The sequence below is a fragment of the Pristiophorus japonicus genome, chromosome 8, assembly GCF_044704955.1.
Source record: "Pristiophorus japonicus isolate sPriJap1 chromosome 8, sPriJap1.hap1, whole genome shotgun sequence".
Lineage (NCBI taxonomy): Eukaryota > Metazoa > Chordata > Chondrichthyes > Pristiophoridae > Pristiophorus > Pristiophorus japonicus.
This window is the reverse complement of record NC_091984.1, coordinates 180,478,237-180,497,640: the sequence shown is the minus strand read 5'-3', so window position 1 is coordinate 180,497,640 and position 19,404 is coordinate 180,478,237. Positions and strand designations below refer to the sequence as shown.

The 19,404-nt window shown below is 47.1% G+C and overlaps 1 protein-coding gene across 2 annotated transcripts in view; it reads right to left on the bottom strand.

The window, feature by feature from the left end:
* The window catches only part of LOC139268253 (apoptosis-inducing factor 3), a 160,382-nt gene that overhangs the window by 37,601 nt on the left and 103,377 nt on the right, over positions 1-19,404 (bottom strand). For both annotated transcript variants that reach the window (XM_070886303.1, XM_070886301.1), the window contains exons 10-16: positions 15,387-15,478; positions 9,423-9,553; positions 8,232-8,347; positions 7,149-7,220; positions 4,573-4,636; positions 3,761-3,837; positions 1,586-1,703 (exon numbers count right to left, since the gene is read on the bottom strand). In XM_070886303.1, the coding sequence (XP_070742404.1) occupies positions 1,586-1,703; positions 3,761-3,837; positions 4,573-4,636; positions 7,149-7,220; positions 8,232-8,347; positions 9,423-9,553; positions 15,387-15,478 (670 nt within the window). The remainder of the gene's footprint in view (positions 1-1,585; positions 1,704-3,760; positions 3,838-4,572; positions 4,637-7,148; positions 7,221-8,231; positions 8,348-9,422; positions 9,554-15,386; positions 15,479-19,404) is intronic.

Sequence of the window (19,404 nt, the reverse complement as noted above, 5' to 3'; positions counted from 1 at the left end):
CCTCCAGTCGAATGATCAGATTGGCAGCTCAGTCAAGGTAAAGCCAACATCGAGTGTGGGGAGTAATTTCTGTTGAATTTGGAGATATGACAGCTAATTGGATGAGGTCATGCAGAAACATGCAGAGCCTCATGTAATCCGAATAAAAGAAAGGTTTAACTGGTGGATGATTAGAAGACAATCTTCCGAATTCAAAAAGACTTGACCAGCCAATCCCCTCAAGCTCGAAACCTGTGACACTAAATTCTCCGGTACATTGTACTGTAAGTGTGACCGAGTATATGTGTAATTATTAGTAGCAATGGTTATCATTGTATATGTGTAATTGTTGGTAATAATGGTTGTCATTGTATGTCTATTTTCTTTGAAAGCCAATAAATGCTATTATCTTGTGGAATAACATCCATTCCCTAACACTGCGTCATTTATTTTATCTTTCTAGCTTCCCTGCTTTCCAGACTGAGGAAATGGCCATGAAACAGCTTCAGCAGGGGAGCTCTGGGATCACCTCCTGTTCATTGTGGGTTGGGCGGTTCTGGTGTAAGCATGCGCCCCACTGCCATCTGTCGCTTGTACAGCCGTGACACATTTTTATTTATTCATTCATGGGATGTTTTTGTCACTGGCATTTATTGCCCATCCCTAATTGCCCTTGAGAAAAAGGTGGTGAGCCGCCTTCTTGAACCGCTGCAGACCTTGTGATGAAGGTACTCCCAGTGCTGACTTTGTTGTAGCAGTTTCATACAACCGAGTGGCTTGCTAGGCCATTTAAGAGCCAACCACATTGCTGTGGTTCTGGAGTCAGATATAGGCCAGACTGGGTAAGGACAGCAGATTTCCTTCCCTAAAAGGACATTAATTGCATTTTTCCAACAATCTGGTAGTTTCATAGTCACCATTACTGACACTAGCTTCTTAATTTCAGATTTATTTCATTAACTGAATTTACATTCCACAGCTGCCATGGTGGGATTTGAACTTGCATCTCTGCATTATTAGTCAAGGCCTCAGGATTACTAGTCCATTAACATAACCACTATGCTACTATACTGCATTGACACATACACGAGCCAAACACTGCGAGAGGGGAATGAATAGCATGAAAATTGGACGGGTTCTTTCACGGGCAACCTGCTCCACCAGATTAACGGCAGGTGGTGAAGCCGACAATGTACCACCACCCTGACCACCGGCATCTTAATTAATTCCATCTCCTGTTGTAACCTTGGCTGGAGATCAGCAGGATTCCCAGAGAAACTGAACTGGTGGTCATTTTCAGCCAGTTCTCCAGGTTTTTGCCGACCTTCCACTTACAGGAGTAAGTGGGGGAGCCCCTGTGGAATTTCCAGGCCATCCTCTTCAGTCTGTTCACAAGTGAAATTTCACAAGGGTGCCCAGATAATAACGCTTGTTAGAACATTTGCTCGCGTAGTCTCTGAGCTGAGTCATTAACCTTTTCCTTACCTGCTCTGGTTGAGGCGTACCGAGTTTGAACCTCACTGCTGGCAAATAGAGACATGCTGCCACCCACAGCGTTAACAGGCTGCCCCCTTCCCCAACAGTGCCATCAGGAAGTGCCACTTACCGTGCATATGGGCCATCTGCCAGTGACCCACATTCACCTTCTTATTGTTGCGAAAGGCCAGCGGGAAAGTGACAACATCACCAGCAGCAAAGACCCCGGGCACGTTTGTCTGCATGAGCTGGAAGAACAAGAGAAGAGGGAACCTTGTCATCTTCTTTCGCAGTTCCCCACAGTGCGCCGCTAACTTATAGAGGAGTCTTTTTTGAAAAAATATGTTAATTCTTGGGATGTGGCATCACTGGCAAGGCTGGCATTTATTGCCCATCCCTAGTTGTCCTGAAAAGGCGGTGAGCCGCCTCCTTGAACGGATGCAGTTTGATGCAGCTTGAGTGACTCGCTAGGCCACTCCAGAGGGCAGCTAAGGATCAACTGGCACGGTTACTATTGGATTGTAAGAGTGAAAATGTTACCAGTTGCTATATTGGAATCATTCTGGAGTTAGGAATCTAAGGGCAAGGCTTCACCACCTCACCGCCTGCTGCCATCCACTCCCGCCGACATTCCTCGCGAAGATCCGCCCAATGCCACTTTCGGGGTGGCCTGGAGCGGGCGGGAGGGGAGAGCCGCCGGGAACCGCCCACTGACGTTAGCGGACGGCCGAATGGTGCAACTGAGCTCCCGCCCGCCGAGCACCCAGATTCCTGTGCACGGGAGTTGGCGGCAGAACGGGGGTGGACCGCTGGCTGCAGACTGGTCTGTCCCCGACTGAGAGCATGAAGAACCTGAAAAAAAGGTAAGCGAACATTTAAAAAAAAATTTTCAACAGCGACTTACCTGGATGGGGTCCCCGATAGTTTTTGTATTTTTTATTGGTGATTTTTTTTTCAGGTCTTCGACCCTCCGTGGGCCTGACTCCATCCCCAGCAGCACTTGGGCGGCAATCGCCTCTGCCGCTGAGAATGAGACCTCCTGCCCGCTGCCACCCAGATTGGTGGCATGCTTCGTCCATTTTCCGCCCGCCGACCTTCGAGAGAACTCGGCCATGAATATCCTGCCCAAAGTGCCGTCCGGTACCTCGCCGGCCATCAGCAGCACTTTGGACGGCACTTGGGCAGGCAGAGGCCTTGATGAAAATCAGCCCCATGGAAACAGGAGTAGGCTATTCAGCCCCTTGAGCCTGTTTCTGCCATTCAATTAGATCATGGGTGATCTGTGTCTTAACTCCATTTACCCGCCTTAGTTCCGTAACCCTTAACACCCTTGCCAAACAAAAATCTATTCATCTTAGTTCTGAAATTTTCAATTGACCCCCAGCCTCAACAACTTTTTGGAGGAGAGAGTTCCAGATTTCCATGACCCTTTGTGTGAAGAAGTGCTTCCTGGACCATCCCTGGATGGCCCAGCTCTAATTTTAAGGTTATGACCCCTTGTTCTGGACTCCCCCACCAGAGGGAATAATTTCTCGCTATGTACTCTATGAAGTGGGTGGTGGATTGTAGGAAATGACTGCCTCAGTGACTGTCATATCCCATGCTGGGATATTGATGTGCCATGTGGGTCTCTCCCACCAGCTGGAAGGACGAGTGTGTTGAGATCAGGTAAAGTATGAGTTGCAGAATGAGTGTATCAGGAGGGTGAAACCCATTGCTTTGGAGCAAGAATATCAGGAAGGAGCCCATGCAAGTGATGAAACACGTACACACACAATAAACACAGGACTGACATGATTAAAAAATATATATTTGTTCTTGGGATGTGGCTGAATCTGGGTGGGCGGCATTTCTAGCCAATCCCTGGTTGCCCTGACAGAGTGGTCATTGGCCTATTTCTTGAATTGGTGCATTCCTTGTGATGATGGTGAAAGCAACTGAGTGGCTTGCTGGATCACAGCAGAATAAGCATTAATAGTTAACCACGTAGTGCAGACTAAAGTTCCCTTCCCTGAAGGACATTAGTGAACCAGTTGGGTTTTGACGACAGCTTTGTCGGTGAATTTATTTCTGGTCCTAGTCCACAAATCACCTGATTTATTGAATTCCATTTCACACCGTTTGATGGTGGTATTGGAGCTCATGTCTGCGGGGTTGCTATCCAACAGCAGAATGACTATACTACTGCAAGCAAAGGAGGATCCCTCAACCCTCAGCCATATCCATGGGTAACCTGCATTACGTACTTTGCCTCCATCAGTAACCCAAGACCTGCTTTGTGGCCTCAACCTCCTGTGCACATTACCTTATTGACAGGAAGGAAGCCTTTAGAATCCATGTTGATGCCGCTCTGCTTCAGGAAGGATGTAGCTGGCACAACCCCTGCAGGAGAAGAGCAAGAAAGATGACCCGTGAGGAACCATCGGATGGGATAATGCAGCAATGTTCACTGTAAGTACCCACACCCGGTGTAGGGAATACTGTTAAATTTGCTTCAAATGTCCACCCATTTCGTACCTTTACTGGCTTTACAGCATCTAAAGAGAAAGACAGAGCCCATTGAGATCAATGTATTCATCAGGAAACCCTTTACACTAGCATCTGGCAGCCAGTGCAAACTGTTCATTGTCTCTTAGTCACAGCAAGACCAATCCCCTCATTGTCTCATAAAGTCACCATGGGACTGACCCCCTCACCATTTCACAGGGGTCATTTCACCACAACCCACCCAGTGTGTAAGTGACGGGATCAGACCGGCCACCCATTTTACTTTCATTGATGTGAACGGAGAGTAAAATCGATGGGGGTGTGAAGCAGGCAGCGATCAGATCCCCTCAGTTTCCCGCTGGGTGGTTCAGGTCAAAGACACCGCACAGTTCAGGTTGGGGTATTCTCTCTCCCCATGTCCCAGGGGTCTCAGTGCATTCTCACCGTGAAAAAGGTGAACTTGGGAGATTCCTGAAACTACCGCACTCAGGATTACACACAGCTGGTAGCACAAGCACGGTGGAAGCGGCTCAATGGGAGAAAGTCATTGTCCTCACCCTCAGCCAAGGCCAAGATAAAATCTCTACTGTTTAGTTAGAACCGCCCGTCAATTCTGGAGATCACACTCACCGGTTCCAACCACACAAACATCTGCTCGGAGGATTTTCCCACTTTTCAGAACAACCTCTTTCACCTTCATTAAGATAAAACAGAAAGTGCCAGTTGTTAAATGGTTCAGTAAATACTAACTCCTCCAGGGTGACGTTTGTTTGTTGGGAGTGTCAGGCTCCTATTTTTGTCTCCTTATTCAGTTTCCTTAGTCTTCTCACACAAACCCTTCTCCCACTCCTCACCCCCAGCCAAGAGAGTGGTGGAGTGAGAGGATCTCCTATTCCCAAGCCTCTGTCAAAGCTGCTGTGTAACCAGCCAACACGAGAAGCAGGAGAACAGCCAGGCATTCTCCATCCAAGTTGACAAACTCTTGGTACCTCCTTATACCACACTTGGTACCTCCCTATACCTGTGGACCACACTTGGTACCTCCCTATACCTGTGGACCACACTTGGTACCTCCCTATACCTGTGGACCACACTTGGTACCTCCCTATACCTGTGGACCACACTTGGTACCTCCCTATACCTGTGATCCACACTTGGTACCTCCCTATAGCCGTGGACCACACTTGGTACCTCGCTATAGCTGTGGACCACACTTGGTACCTCCCTATACCTGTGAACCACACTTGGTACCTCTATGTACCTGTGGGCTGCACTTCGTGCCTCCCTATACCTGTGGACCACACATGGTACCTCTCTATACCTGTGGACCACACTTGGTACCTCCCTAGATCCAGGCAGCTATACTTGGTATCACATCACACATATTGGACTGCAATTGGTGCATTCCTATAGAAGACAATCATGCTTGGTGCATCCCATGGTCCTCAGCCTAAATCTGAAATCTCACCACAACACCTGACTTACAATTGCTGCCTCCCCAGGATGCCAGACCTTCCCCACATTACCGAGCTTCCGTGATCACTGCCCAGCCCAGATGGTAAATGCAGCCTCATGTTCTCCCCATGTATGATGTAGAGTTTTGTTGCTCGATGATGCGCCTCTCTCCCACCCAAGAGCCTGGCCCTTATCTGTCCCTTGATTGCAGCACAAGGCACTTTAAGACCAGCAGTATTACTTAAAACTATCAGGAATGATAGCATAGTGGTTAAGTTATGACACTAGAAATCCAGAAGCCTGGACTAATGATCTGGAGACAAGAGTTCAAATCCCACCAGGCCAGCTGTGGAATTTGAATTCAGTTAATTAAATATATCTGGAATTTTTTTTTAAAAAGCTAGTGTCAGTAATGGTGACCATGAAAACTACCGGATTGTCGTTAAAAACCCATCTGGTTCCCTAATGTCCTTTAGAGAAGTGAATCTGCCATCCTTACCTGCTCTGGCCGATATGTGACTCCAGACCCACAGAAATGGCCCAGCAAGTTGTAACAACAAGAAACAACAATAAGAATAAAATCTGACGGACCTCGGCACCGGCTTCAGACACGACGACAGCAAACCCAGCCCAGTCGACCCTGCAAAGTCCTCCTCACCAACATCCAGGGATTTGTGCCAAAATTGGGAGAGCTGTCCCAACAGCCTGACATAGTCATACTCACGGAATCATACCTTTCAGCCAATGTCCCCGACTCCTCCATCACCATCCCTGGGTGTATCCTGCCCCACTGGTGTAGGGATGTTCGCTGATGATTGCACAGTATTCAGTGCCATTCATAACTCCTCAGAAAATGAGGCAATTCATGCGCGTATGCAGCAAGATCTGAACGACATTCAGGCTTGGTCTGATAAGTGGCAAGTAACATTCGCGCCACACAAGTGCCAGGCAATGATTATTTCTAACAAGAGAGAGTCTAACCACCTCCCCTTAATATTCAATGGCATTACCATCGCCCTACCATCGACATCCTGGGGGGGTCACCATTGACCAGAAACTTAACTGGACCAGCCACATAAATACTGTGGCTACAAGAGCAGGTCAGAGGCTGAGCATTTTTCAGCAAGTGTCTCACCTCCTGACTCCCCAAAGCCTTTCCACCATCTACAAGGCACAAGTCAGGAATGTGATGGAATACTCTCCACTTGCCTGGATGAGTGCAACTCCAACAACACTCAAGAAGCTCAACACCAGCCAGGACAAAGCAGCCCACGTGATTGGCACCCCATCCACCACCTTCAACATACACTCCCCCCACCACTGGTGCACCATTTCTGCAGTGTGTACCATCGACAAGATGCACTGCAGCAACTTGCCAAGGCATCTTTGGCAGCACCTCCCAAACCCATGACCTCTACCACCTAGAAGGATAAGGGCAGCAGGCACATGGGAGCACCATCACCTGCATGTTCCCCTCCAAGTTACACATCATCCTGACTTGGAAGTATATCGCCGTTCCTTCATCGTCATGGGTCAAAATCCTGGAACACCCTATGTAACAGCACTGTGGGAGTACCTTCACCACACGGACTGCAGTGGTTTAAGAAGGCGACTCACCACCATCTTCTCTAGGGATGGGCAATAAACGCTGGCATTGCCACCGATGCCCACATCCCGGAATGAATGAAAAAAAAAAAGTATGAAGGAAGGGGACACTACTCCCAGAACTTCCTAATAAGGTGGTTCAGTACCTTTCCATCCTGTCCGCGCAGCTCCGAGACCTCGTTCTGCAGATAGAACTTCACCCGGTTGGTCTCAAACATCTGCAACGTAGAGAAGGAAACAAAGCAACCAGTGAGCAGGATCAATCCGCTACTAACATCACTGCTGATAATCGGAATGGACAATCCAGTCTCACTCACAGTAGGAGCACCATCTGTGGCATTAAAGGCGAGTTTTTACTGTTGGCCATTTTAGGTATGGTGGCTACTAGAGCATCAGGATTGTTTTCTTTTACAGAGTGGTTTTTACATGTTAGCAGATTTTAATAACAGAATTGATGACTACGTGCATCATTAAACGTTGCTCTCTGGAAGAGTTTTTTTTGTACAAGACTATAAGAAAGAGAAAAAGAAAGAATTGGCATTGATATAGCACCTTTCCTGATGTTGAGATGTCCCAAAGCACTTTACAGCCAATGAAGTACTTTTGAAGTGTAGTCATTATTGTAATGTAGGAAACACGGCAGCCAATTTGCGCACAGCAAACTTCCAGATACAAAAATGTGCTAATGACCAGATAATCTATTTTACTGATGTTGGTTGAAGGATAAATATTGGCCCAGCATACCGAGGAGAAATAGTGCCATGAGACCTTATACATCCACCTGAGAGAGCAGACAGGGTCTCGGTTTAACGTCTGATCTGAAAGTCGGCACCTCCGACTGAGCAGCATTGCCTCAGTACTGCACTACCTCAGCACTGCACTGAAGTGCTTGAGTATCTGGAGTGAGGCTTGAACCCACAACCTTCTGACTCAGGGCTACCACTGAGTTACGGCTATGCCGATGAAAGTGCCATTTTAATGCAGATAAGGCATAAAGATTATAAAAACAAACCAATGGAGAATTTTTTGATTAGCAAAACCATTTACGGCCTGTCCTTCAGGATGCATTTCCAGACTGAAGATTTTTCCATTGAAGCCAGTTCCTGTCCCATTTATAACTGGATCAGGCCCAGTGCACATGAAGGCCTATCTCCAACAAACAAACTGAACCAGTTCACTCGGCATGCACTTGTCAGCCGGTTGCTTCTCCTTCACCTTCTTTCACTTACTTTCATGATAGATCGTCCAACCTTCTCTCCCAGCACCTTCCTTAAAGGAATGTTTTCAATCTCGATGACAGACACTGAGTGGGCTTTATCAGTAAGATAGGCGGCTACTTCCATCCCTGAGGAAAACAAATCATTCCGTAATCCAGTCATTGCCCTCATCCTCGAGTATAACCTTTAACCCCTCTTGTATCCTACTGAAGTCCACTTGTGATCGAAAGCTGAATTTTTGTTGAACATTTTTTTTAATTAGCCAGGTTTGAGCTGTTAAGATATCCCATTCCCTCAATTAATGTGGATTCACACTGATTTGTTCTTAAAACAAAATGCGATTGAATACTGTATACTTAAAAAATACCAAAGCAAACTTGAAGAGGATTGGGTATCACACGGTGTTCATAGATCTTGGAACTTTAGGACCCACGATTGAATCAAACTCATTGAATGGCAGTGCAGGCTCGAAGGGCCGAATGGCCTACTCCTGCGCCTATTTTCTATGTAAGTCACCACTGACACGATGGAAGTTTTTACACTGTTGGCCATGGTCTGGGGCAATTCCAAACCAGTTTGTAGTGGATGCAATACCACAACACAAAACTGAACACGGTTCAGCATAAATTGGCCATATCACTCAGAGAAATGCCAATCATGTTTGGAACAGGAACTAGAAATGTCACACTGGTACAATAGTAAACTAATTGTTCAGCAACACAGACTGAGCTCCATCTGTACTGAATCAGTGGTATACCTGACATGGGACAGAGTGGAGGGAGCTTTATCGTACTGTGTTTGATGAGGCAGAGTGGTGGGAACATTACTGTGTTGGACTTAATCTGGGAGTGTTTGATAGGGCAGTGCATATGGAGGTTTGATCTGTAGGTTAAGCACTGTTCTTCCTGAGCTGAAGTGTTGAATATTGCTCTGTTTCAAGCAGTGGTGCTACTGACCATGACAAGTAGAAAACTGACCAAATAGGCTTTTTAACATGTTGAGTCTGTCATATTATTAACTATTCCGATAATTCTAAAAGTTAGTGCCAGACGTGAAAGTCCCGTGTTCTAACTTTGCAAGTACTGAGATTGAATAGGTTACCCCAACAGCAGAAAGTTAAATCATGGTCTTAAATACTTTCTCGGAATTCTAATAAGCTTGGTACTGGCTGGTTGGACAGTGCAATAGTTCAGGAAGTCATACCTATGAAAGAAGCTCCCACTATAACAGCGTTCCTGTCGTTGGCTAGCTTTGCAATGCAGTTTGCATCCTCGGGCGTTCTGAGCTGGTACACGTTGCCCAGGTCTGCCCCTTGGCACTGAAGTGCTTTCGGCCTGAAATGCAAGAGGTGAAGCTGTCACACTGGTGATGAAACCCCTATGCGGTGAGACGAGTGACATTTGTGTCTAGTCCCCTCCTCACCCCCCAGTTCAATGACTCAAAATCACCCAGAAATCAAGCAGGACAGACTAGCCTCCCCTTAGTTCGTTCACCCTTGAGAAAGGACGCAAAACATCAACCACATGCATCTCTCCTCCAACGGTCAACAGCCAGATTGCAGGCTTTATAAATCACTGGTTAGGCCTCAGCTGGAGGACTGAGTCCAATTCTGGGCACCGCACATTAGGAAGGATGTCATGGTCTTGGAGAGGTTGCAGAAGGAGATTTACTAGAATGGTACCAGGGATGAGAGACATCAATTACATGGAGAGACTAGGGAAGGTGAGGTTGTCCCATTACCATCTCCTTTTGCTTTGTACAAACATACTGTTTGTCATTTGATCACTCCTGCCTTCCACCCTATCACAGACCTTCCTTGGTTTTAATTCCTCCCCTTCCCCTTTTCCCTGTCTCTGAACTTGCTTAAAATCTGTTCCATCTCAAACTTTTTCTCGTGCTGACGAAAGATCTCTCTCCACAGACACTGCCTGACCCGCTGAGTATTTCCAGCATTTTCTGTTTTTATTTCAGATTCCCAGCATCCGCAGTATTTTGCCTTTGCATGGGGTTATTCTCTTTAGAGCAAAGGATGGTAAGGGGAGATAAAATAGAGGGGTCTGATAGAGTAAAAAAGGAGAATTCTTTTTCCACTGGCAGGAGGATCGGTAACTAGAGGTCATGGATTTTAGATAATTGGCAAAAGAACCAGAGAAAAGAAAGACTTGGATTTATATAGCGCCTTTCACGACCACCAGATGTCTCAAAGCACTTTACAGCCAATGAAATACTTTTTTTTTAAGTGTAGTCACTCAGCAGCCAATTTGCGCACAAGCAAGCTCCTACAAACAGCAATGTAATAATAACCAGATAATCTGTTTTTTGTTATGTTGATTGAGGGATAAATATTGGCCAGGACATCGGGGATAACTCCCCTGCTCTTCTTCCTAATCATGCAATGGGATCTTTTATGTCCAAATTTTATGTAAAATGATGGAATCAATTATAAAGGATGTCGTAGCAGCGTATTTGGAAAGAGGTGACATGATAGGTCCAAGTCAGCATGGATTTGTAAAAGGGAAATCATGATTGACAAATCTTCTGGAATTTTTTGAGGATGTTTCCAGTAGAGTGGACAAGGGAGAACCAGTTGATGTGGTATATTTGAACTTTCAGAAGGCTTTCGACAAGGTCCCACACAAGAGATTAATGTGCAAAGTTAAAGCACATGGGATTGAGGGTAGTGTGCTGACATAGATTGAGAACTGGTTGTCAGACAGGAAGCAAAGAGTAGGAGTAAATGGGGACTTTTCAGAATGGCAGGCAGTGACTAGTGGGGTACCGCAAGGTTCTGTGCTGGGGCCCCAACTGTTTACACTGTACATTAATGATTTAGACGAGGGGATTAAATGTAGTATCTCCAAATTTGCGGATGACACTAAGTTGGGTGGCAGTGTGAGCTGCGAGGAGGATGCTATGAGGCTGCAGAGTGCCTTGGATAGGTTAGGTGAGTGGGCAAATGCATGGCAGATGAAGTATAAGGTGGATAAATGTGAGGTTATCCACTTTGGTGGTAAAAACAGAGACACAGACTATTATCTGAATGGTGACAGATTAGGAAAAGGGGAGGTGCAAAGAGACCTGGGTGTCATGGTACATCAGTCATTGAAGGTTGGCATGCAGGTACAGCAGGCGGTTAAGAAAGCAAATGGCATGTTGGCCTTCATAGCGAGGGGATTTGGGTACAGGGGCAGGGAGGTGTTGCTACAGTTGTACAGGGCCTTGGTGAGGCCACACCTGGAGTATTGTGTACAGTTTTGGTCTCCTAACCTGAGGAAGGACATTCTTGCTATTGAGGGAGTGCAGTGAAGGTTCACCAGACTGATTCCCGGGATGGCGGGACTGACCTATCAAGAAAGACTGGATCAACTGGGCTTGTATTCACTGGAGTTCAGAAGAATGAGAGGGGACCTCATAGAAACGTTTCAAATTCTGACGGGGTTAGACAGGTTAGATGCAGGAAGAATGTTCCCAATGTTGGGCAAGTCCAGAACCAGGGGACACAGTCTAAGGATAAGGGGTAAGCCATTTAGGATCGAGATGAGGAGGAACTTCTTCACCCAGAGAGTGGTGAACCTGTGGAATTCTCTACCACTGAAAGTTGTTGAGGCCAATTCACTAAATATATTCAAAAAGGAGTTAGATGAAGTCCTTACTACTAGGGGGATCAAGGGGTATGGTGAGAAAGCAGGAATGGGGTACTGAAGTTGCATGTTCAGCCATGAACTCATTGAATGGCGGTGCAGGCTAGAAGGGCCGAATGGCCTACTCCTGCACCTATTTTCTATGTTTCTATGTTTCTATGTCCATTTGAGAGAGTCGACAGGGTCTCGTTTAACGCCTCATCCGAAAGACGGCACCTCCAACAGTGTAGTGCTCCCTCAGCACTGCATTGGAGCGGCAGCCTAGATTTTTCATGCTCAAGTCCCTGGAATGGGACTTAAACCCACAACCTTCTGACTCAGAGGCGAGAGTGCTACCCACTAAGCCACAGCTGACATTGGGCTGACAGAGGGGAGATGAGGACAATTCCTTTACGGAGTGAGTTATGATCTGGTAGGCACTGCCTGAAAGGGTGCTGGAAGCAGAATCAATAATAACTTTCAATGGGGAATTGATAAGGAAAAATTTGCAGGTACGAAGGGCCGAATGGCCTCTTTCTATGCTGTCATATTCTATGGGGGCATCTTTAACCCCCAAAACAGGTGGGTTTTGGTCAAGTGGGAAGTAAAAATGTTAAAAATTTCAAACACGAACCGAAGCCACCTCGAACCCAAGCACATCCGGTTTTAATGGAGGTAGGATGAGGAACAGGCAACCAATTCACTCTCAGGAGATGGGCTGCTCCTTGAAACCTTTTAATGAGGCTGCGTGTCTCTATTTTAACAAGGTTTCTATTCTTAACTGACGTCGGACAGGTTTCCCAGGCCTTGGGAAACCCGGCAGGTAAAAGGCGGCGAGAAGGGCTGGATCCATACAGTACCTTTACAGCACTGCTTGTGGACCAGAAGGAGCAGTGGTGTTTCCTCCTGGCCCAACCAGCTACTCTGTAAACCAACCCCCTCCCAATCTCCCACCGACACCTCCCTGTGATCACCGCCCCCCCGATCCCTGTCCCGTGAACCAAACCCCCTCTCATCAGAACCTCCCCTCCACCCCCCGTGATCTGTGAGCTTCCCCCTACAGCGATCACAAATCCCTTGTCAATCAGGCTGGCTTTCGGGTGGGGAACCTGGGGAAAAAAAACACACCTGCCCTGGACTTAAACTCCATGGCGTTCGGGAAAACACACACTTCCAGGTTTCCCGAACATATCTCCTCCCACCGTTCTGAAACCCCCCTCCCCCAGTAAATATCAGAGTAATTCTATAACATTTGTGAGAATTATTTTCAAGCCGTGAAAGTCTAGAGTAAAGTTTAAATGAGACATTAGTGATTTGAGCGTGGTTCTTGTGTAACATCCTGGTACAGGTGCATACTGCCTGTGATATTGTACCACTCTCACGCCTCAGCACCTACCAGCCTGCTGAACTGTGGGGACGGGGTCTTAATCTCTTTCTAGTCTTGTCTCATGGTGCAAAGGGATATAGACCGACTAAGTGAGTGGGCAAACATTTGGCAGATGGAGTATAATGGGGAAAGTGTGAGATCACCCACTTTGCAAATTATAATTTAAATGGAGAGAAATTACAAAATGCTGCAGTACAGCAGGACCTGGGGGTCATTGTGTGTGAAACACAAAAAGTTAGTATGCAGGTACAGCAAGTAATCAGAAAGCCAAATGGAATGTTGGCCTTTATTGCAAGGGGGATAGAGTATAAAAGCAAGGAAGTCCTGCTGCAATTGTACAGGGTATTGGTGAGGCCACACCTAGAGTACTATGTACAGTTTTGGTCTCCTTATTTAAGGAGGGATATACTTGCATTGGAGGCAGTTCAGAGAAAGTTCACGAGGTTGATTCCTGAGATGAAGGGGTTGACTTATGAAAAAAGGTTGAGCAGGTTTGGCCTATACTCATTGGAGTTTAGAAGAATGAGAGGTGATCTTATTGAAACATATAAGATACAGAGGGGGCTTGACAAGGTAGATGCAGAGAGTATGTTTCCACTCGTGGGGCAAACTAGAACTAGGGGGCAGTTTGAGAATAAGGAGTCGCCCATTTAGAACTGAGATGAGGAATTTCTTCTCTCAGAGGGTTGTGAATTTGTGGAATTCGCTGCCCCAGAGAGCTGTGGAGGCTGGGTCATTGAATATATTTAAGGTGGAGACAGACAGATTTTTGAGCAATAAAGGAGTGAAGGGTTATGGGGCGAGGGCAGGGGAGTGGAGCTGAGTCCTTGATCAGATCAACCATGATCTTATTGAATGGCGGAGCCGGCTCGAGGGGCCAAATGGCCTACTCCTGCTCTGAATTCTTATGTTATGATCAAAGACCAGGTTATGCAGACAATAGGGGATGAGTTTAACTAAGGGAGTTGGTGTATAACTGACCAATATCGAATTGGCCAGCCATTACATGCCCAGCCATAGTTACCCTTCCACTAACTTCAGTGGAGAGGAAGTCGGGCGAGGTGTATAATTGGGTGGTCAAATCGATATTGACCATTTCACCCTATCTCCCATAAATAAAATCAACTGCGTACAGATCTGGGACCCAACTAATGGAGGAAGAAATTATCCTGCTCCCTCTGCCCTACCCCCCAGCCTCCCCCTAACCAATTGGCTATCAAACAGAATTGTCTTTTTTGCAGCCAGCCTGCACTATCAACATCCCATAAACAACAATGAGATGAACATCCAATTCATCCACCTTTAGTGGTGTTGGTTGAGCGAGGAAAACTCGCTGCTCCTCTTTAAATGGAGCTATGGGATGGGGGCTTGGTTTAACATCTCATCCAAACAGCTTGGCCCCGATGATGCAGTTCCCTGCTCAATGCTGCACCCGGTAAGGGGTCAAGTCCGGGGGCGGAGCTTGAACCCACACTATCTGTCACAGAGACAAAAGTGTTATCAGCAGAGACAAAAGTGTTATCAGCAGAGTCAAGCTGACACTGGTGAGTTAAGGAAGGCCAGTTCATAGGATCATAGAATGGTTACAGCACACGAGGAGGCCATTTGGCCCGTCGAGCCTGTGCCAGCTCTCTGCAAGAGCACCTCAGCTAGTCCCACTCCCTCGCTCTTTCCCCGTAGCCCTGCAAATTTTTATCTTTCAGGTACTTATCCAACTCCCTTTTGAAAGCAGTGATTGAGTCTGCCTCCACCACCCTTTCAGGCAGTGCATTCCAGATCATAACCACTCGTTGCATAAAACAAGTTTTTTCTTATGTCGTATTTGGTCCTTTTACCAATCACCTTAAATCTATGGTCCTCTGGTTCTCAACTCTTCTGCCAATGGGAACTGTTTCTATCGACTCTGTCCAGACCCCTCTTAATTTTGAACACCTCTATCAAATCTCTTCTCAATCTCTAAGGGGAGCAACCTCAGCTTCTCCAGTCTATCCATGTAACTGAAGTTCCTCATCGCTGGAATCATTTTCGTAAATCTTTGCTGCACCCTCTCGAAGACCTTCACATCCTGGTTTTGTGGTCGATCTCTGCACTTGTCCCCCACTCCCCTCCAGGTGAGGTAACAGGAAAAAGGATAATGTCACAGACCCATCCGCTAGTCACCTGCTCCCAGTCGCAATCAGTAATTTGTTGTACTCCATCTTGAGTCCATCCTTAAAGTAGACCACCTTACTCTTCACATCCACTGACACCACCTGTAATGGAGGAGAGCTGAAAGTCAGGCTGACGCATGCTGTTACAGTAAAAATTACACGCTCATTGACAGCAAGGAAGGGTTCCGCAGTTATCAGCTGCTCCTGGTGTAGAGTACTGAGCCCAGGCTGGAGTGCAGCTCCGCAGATCCTGACATCTCTCACCCCCCACCCCCCCCCCCCCCCCCCCCAGGTACACAAGTATGAGTCTGGACAGGGCCTAGCTTGGTTATGATGCCGCTGCAGCCAAGCAGCCTGCCAGCATTCACCGTCCAGGCTCAGACCTGAAGAATGACCCTTCAGATGAAGGCAAGAGGGCACCAGTCCCTTGGAACAGCACTCCAACATGGTTTCAGCAGCTTCAGGAGAGGTGGAGAGAAAACCAGAGGAAAGAAGTAGGAGCCATGTCTCCACAAGAGAGGTCAAGATAGTTTCTCAAGGGAGACAGCAATAGAGAATGTTGCAGCTAAGTACCTGCTAGTGAGAGTGGGCGAGTATTACTGGGGTTATAATGAGGCTGTGGGTATTCAGGGTTATAATGCGGGCAGGGGTATTACTGAGGGCAAAATGAGGGGACTATTTTTGAGACTTAAAATGTGGCTGGATGTTTTACTGGGGAGCTTAATAAGGATGGGAGTATTTATAGAGTTGGAGGATATTTGGTTATATTGAGGTCGGCTATGAATGCAGGTTAAATTCAGACTGGGAGCATGTTACCAGCATTGTAGTTATAATGAGGGTTGATGAGTTCTTGGAGGTTAAAATCAAGATGGTGACATCATGATAGGTGGCGGTGTTACTGGGGGTATTATGAGAGTGGGAGCATATTATGAGAGTGGGAAGTATTACTGGGGTTGCAATGGCGGTGGAGGGAGCAGCGTCGAGGAGGTGCGTGGAGAGGCCTATAAAAGGCACAGCAGGGAGTCCGGGGCCCAGCGTCGGCGGCAGTCGGGAGCAGCGTCGAGGAGGTGCGTGGAGAGGCCTATAAAAGGCACAGCAGGGAGTCCGGGGGCCAGCGTCGGCGGCAGTCGGGAGCAGCGTCGAGGAGGTGCGTGGAGCGGCCTATAAAAGGCACAGCAGGAAGTCCGGGGGCCAGCGTCGGCGGCAGTCGGGAGCAGCGTCGAGGAGGTGCGTTGGTGAGGCCTATAAAGGCGTGACTTGTGCAGCTACAGGGAGAAGGCAAAAAAGAAGTAGAAAGAAATCAAAAGGTGACGTCACAGCCAAGAGGGTAAGTGATTGGCTGGTGATTGGTGAGTAGTTTTTCTTTTTTCTCTTCTATATCAGTCAGTAACTTTTAACATTGTTGTTGCCAATTTAAGTGTATATAAGGGTTAAGTCATGGCAGGAGAGCTCGGTCGGGTGTTATGCTCCTCCTGTACCATGTGGGAACTCAGGGACACTTCCGGTGTCCCTGACGATTACGTGTGCGGGAAGTGTATCCGCCTCCAGCTCCTGACAGACCGCGTTGCGGAGTTGGAGCTGAGGGTGGATTCACTCTGGAGCATCCACGATGCTGAGAATGACGTGAGTATCACGTGTAGCGAGTTGGTCGTACCACAGGGAAAGGGTCCACAGCCAGATAGGGAATGGAAGACCAACAGGAAGAGCAGTGCAAGGAAGGTAGTGCAGGAGTCCCCTGTGGTCATCCCCCTGCAAAACAGATACACTGCTTTGGGTACTGTTGAGGGGGATGACTCATCAGGGGAGGGCAGCAGCAGCCAGATTCATGGCACCGTGGCTGGCTCTGCTGCACAGGAGGGCAGGAAAAAGAGTGGGAGAGCAATAGTGATTGGGGATTCAATGGTGAGGGGAATAGATAGGCGTTTCTGCGGCCGCAACCGAGACTCCAGGATGGTATGTTGCCTCCCTGGTGCAAGGGTCAAGGATGTCTCGGAGCGGGTGCAGGACATTCTAAAAAGGGAGGGAGAACAGCCAGTTGTCGTGGTGCACATTGGTACCAACGACATAGGTAAAAAGAGGGATGAGGTCCTACGAAACGAATTTAAGGAGCTAGGAGCTAAATTAAAAAGTAGGACCTCAAAAGTAGTAATCTCGGGATTGCTACCAGTGCCACGTGATAGTCAGAGTAGGAATTGCAGGATAGCGCAGATGAATACGTGGCTTGAGCAGTGGTGCAACAGGGAGGGATTCAAATTCCTGGGGCATTGGAACCGGTTCTGGGGGAGGTGGGACCAGTACAAACCGGACGGTCTGCACCTGGGCAGGACCCGAACCAATGTCCTAGGGGGAGTGTTTGCTAGTGCTGTTGGGGAGGATTTAAACTGATATGGCAGGGGGATGGGAACCTATGCAGGGAGACAGAGGGAAACAAAAAGGAGGCAAAAGCAAAAGACAGAAAAGAGATGAGGAAAAGTGGAGGGCAGAGAAACCCAAGGCAAAGAACAAAAAGGGCCACTGTACAGCAAAATTCTAAAAGGACAAAGGGTGTTAAAAGAACAAGCCTGAAGGCTTTGTGTCTTAATGCAAGGAGTATCCGCAATAAAGTGGATGAATTAACTGTGCAAATAGATGTTAACAAATATGATGTGATTGGGATTACGGAGACGTGGCTCCAGGATGATCAGGGCTGGGAACTCAATATCCAGGGGTATTCAACATTCAGGAAAGATAGAATAAAATGAAAAGGAGGTGGGGTAGCATTGCTGGTTAAGGAGGAAATTAAGGCAATAGTTCGGAAGGACATTAGCTTGGATGATGTGGAATCTATATGGGTAGAGCTGCAGAATACCAAAGGACAAAAAACGTTAGTGGGAGTTGTGTACAGACCTCCAAACAGTAGTAGTGATGTTGGGGAGGGCATCAAACATGAAATTAGGGGTGCGTGCAATAAAGGTGCAGCAGTTATAATGGGTGACTTTAATATGCACATAGATTGGGTTAACCAAATTGGAAGCAATACGGTAGAGGAGGATTTCCTGGAGTGCATAAGGGATGGTTTTTTAGACCAATATGTCGAGGAACCAACTAGGGGGGAGGCCATCTTAGACTGGGTGTTGTGTAATGAGAGAGGATTAATTAGCAATCTCGTTGTGCGAGGCCCCTTGGGGAAGAGTGACCATAATATGGTGGAATTCTGCATTAGGATGGAGAATGAAACAGTTAATTCAGAGACCATGGTCCAGAACTTAAAGAAGGGTAACTTTGAAAGTATGAGGCGTCAATTGGCTAGGATAGATTGGCGAATGATACTGAAGGAGTTGACTGTGGATGGGCAATGGCAGACATTTAGAGACCGCATGGATGAACTACAACAATTGTACATTCCTGTCTGTCGTAAAAATAAAAAAGGGAAGGTGGCTCAACCGTGGCTATCAAGGGAAATCAGGGATAGCATTAAAGCCAAGGAAGTGGCATACAAATTGGCCAGAAATAGCAGAGAACCCGGGGACTGGGAGAAATTTAGAACTCAGCAGAGGAGGACAAAGGGTTTGATTAGGGCAGGGAAAATGGAGTACGAGAAGAAGCTTGCAGGGAACATTAAGACGGATTGCAAAAGTTTCTATAGATATGTAAAGAGAAAAAGGTTAGTAAAGACAAACGTAGGTCCCCTGCAGTCAGAATCAGGGGAAGTCATAACGGGGAACAAAGAAATGGCGGACCAATTGAACAAGTACTTTGGTTCGGTATTCACTGAGGAGGACACAAACAACCTTCCGGATATAAAAGGGGTCGGAGGGTCTAGTAAGGAGGAGGAACTGAGGGAAATCCTTATTAGTCGGGAAATTGTGTTGGGGAAATTGATGGGATTGAAGACCGATAAATCCCCAGGGCCTGATGGACTGCATCCCAGAGTACTTAAGGAGGTGGCCTTGGAAATAGTGGATGCATTGACAGTCATTTTCCAACATTCCATTGACTCTGGATCAGTTCCTATGGAGTGGAGGGTAGCCAATGTAACCCCACTTTTT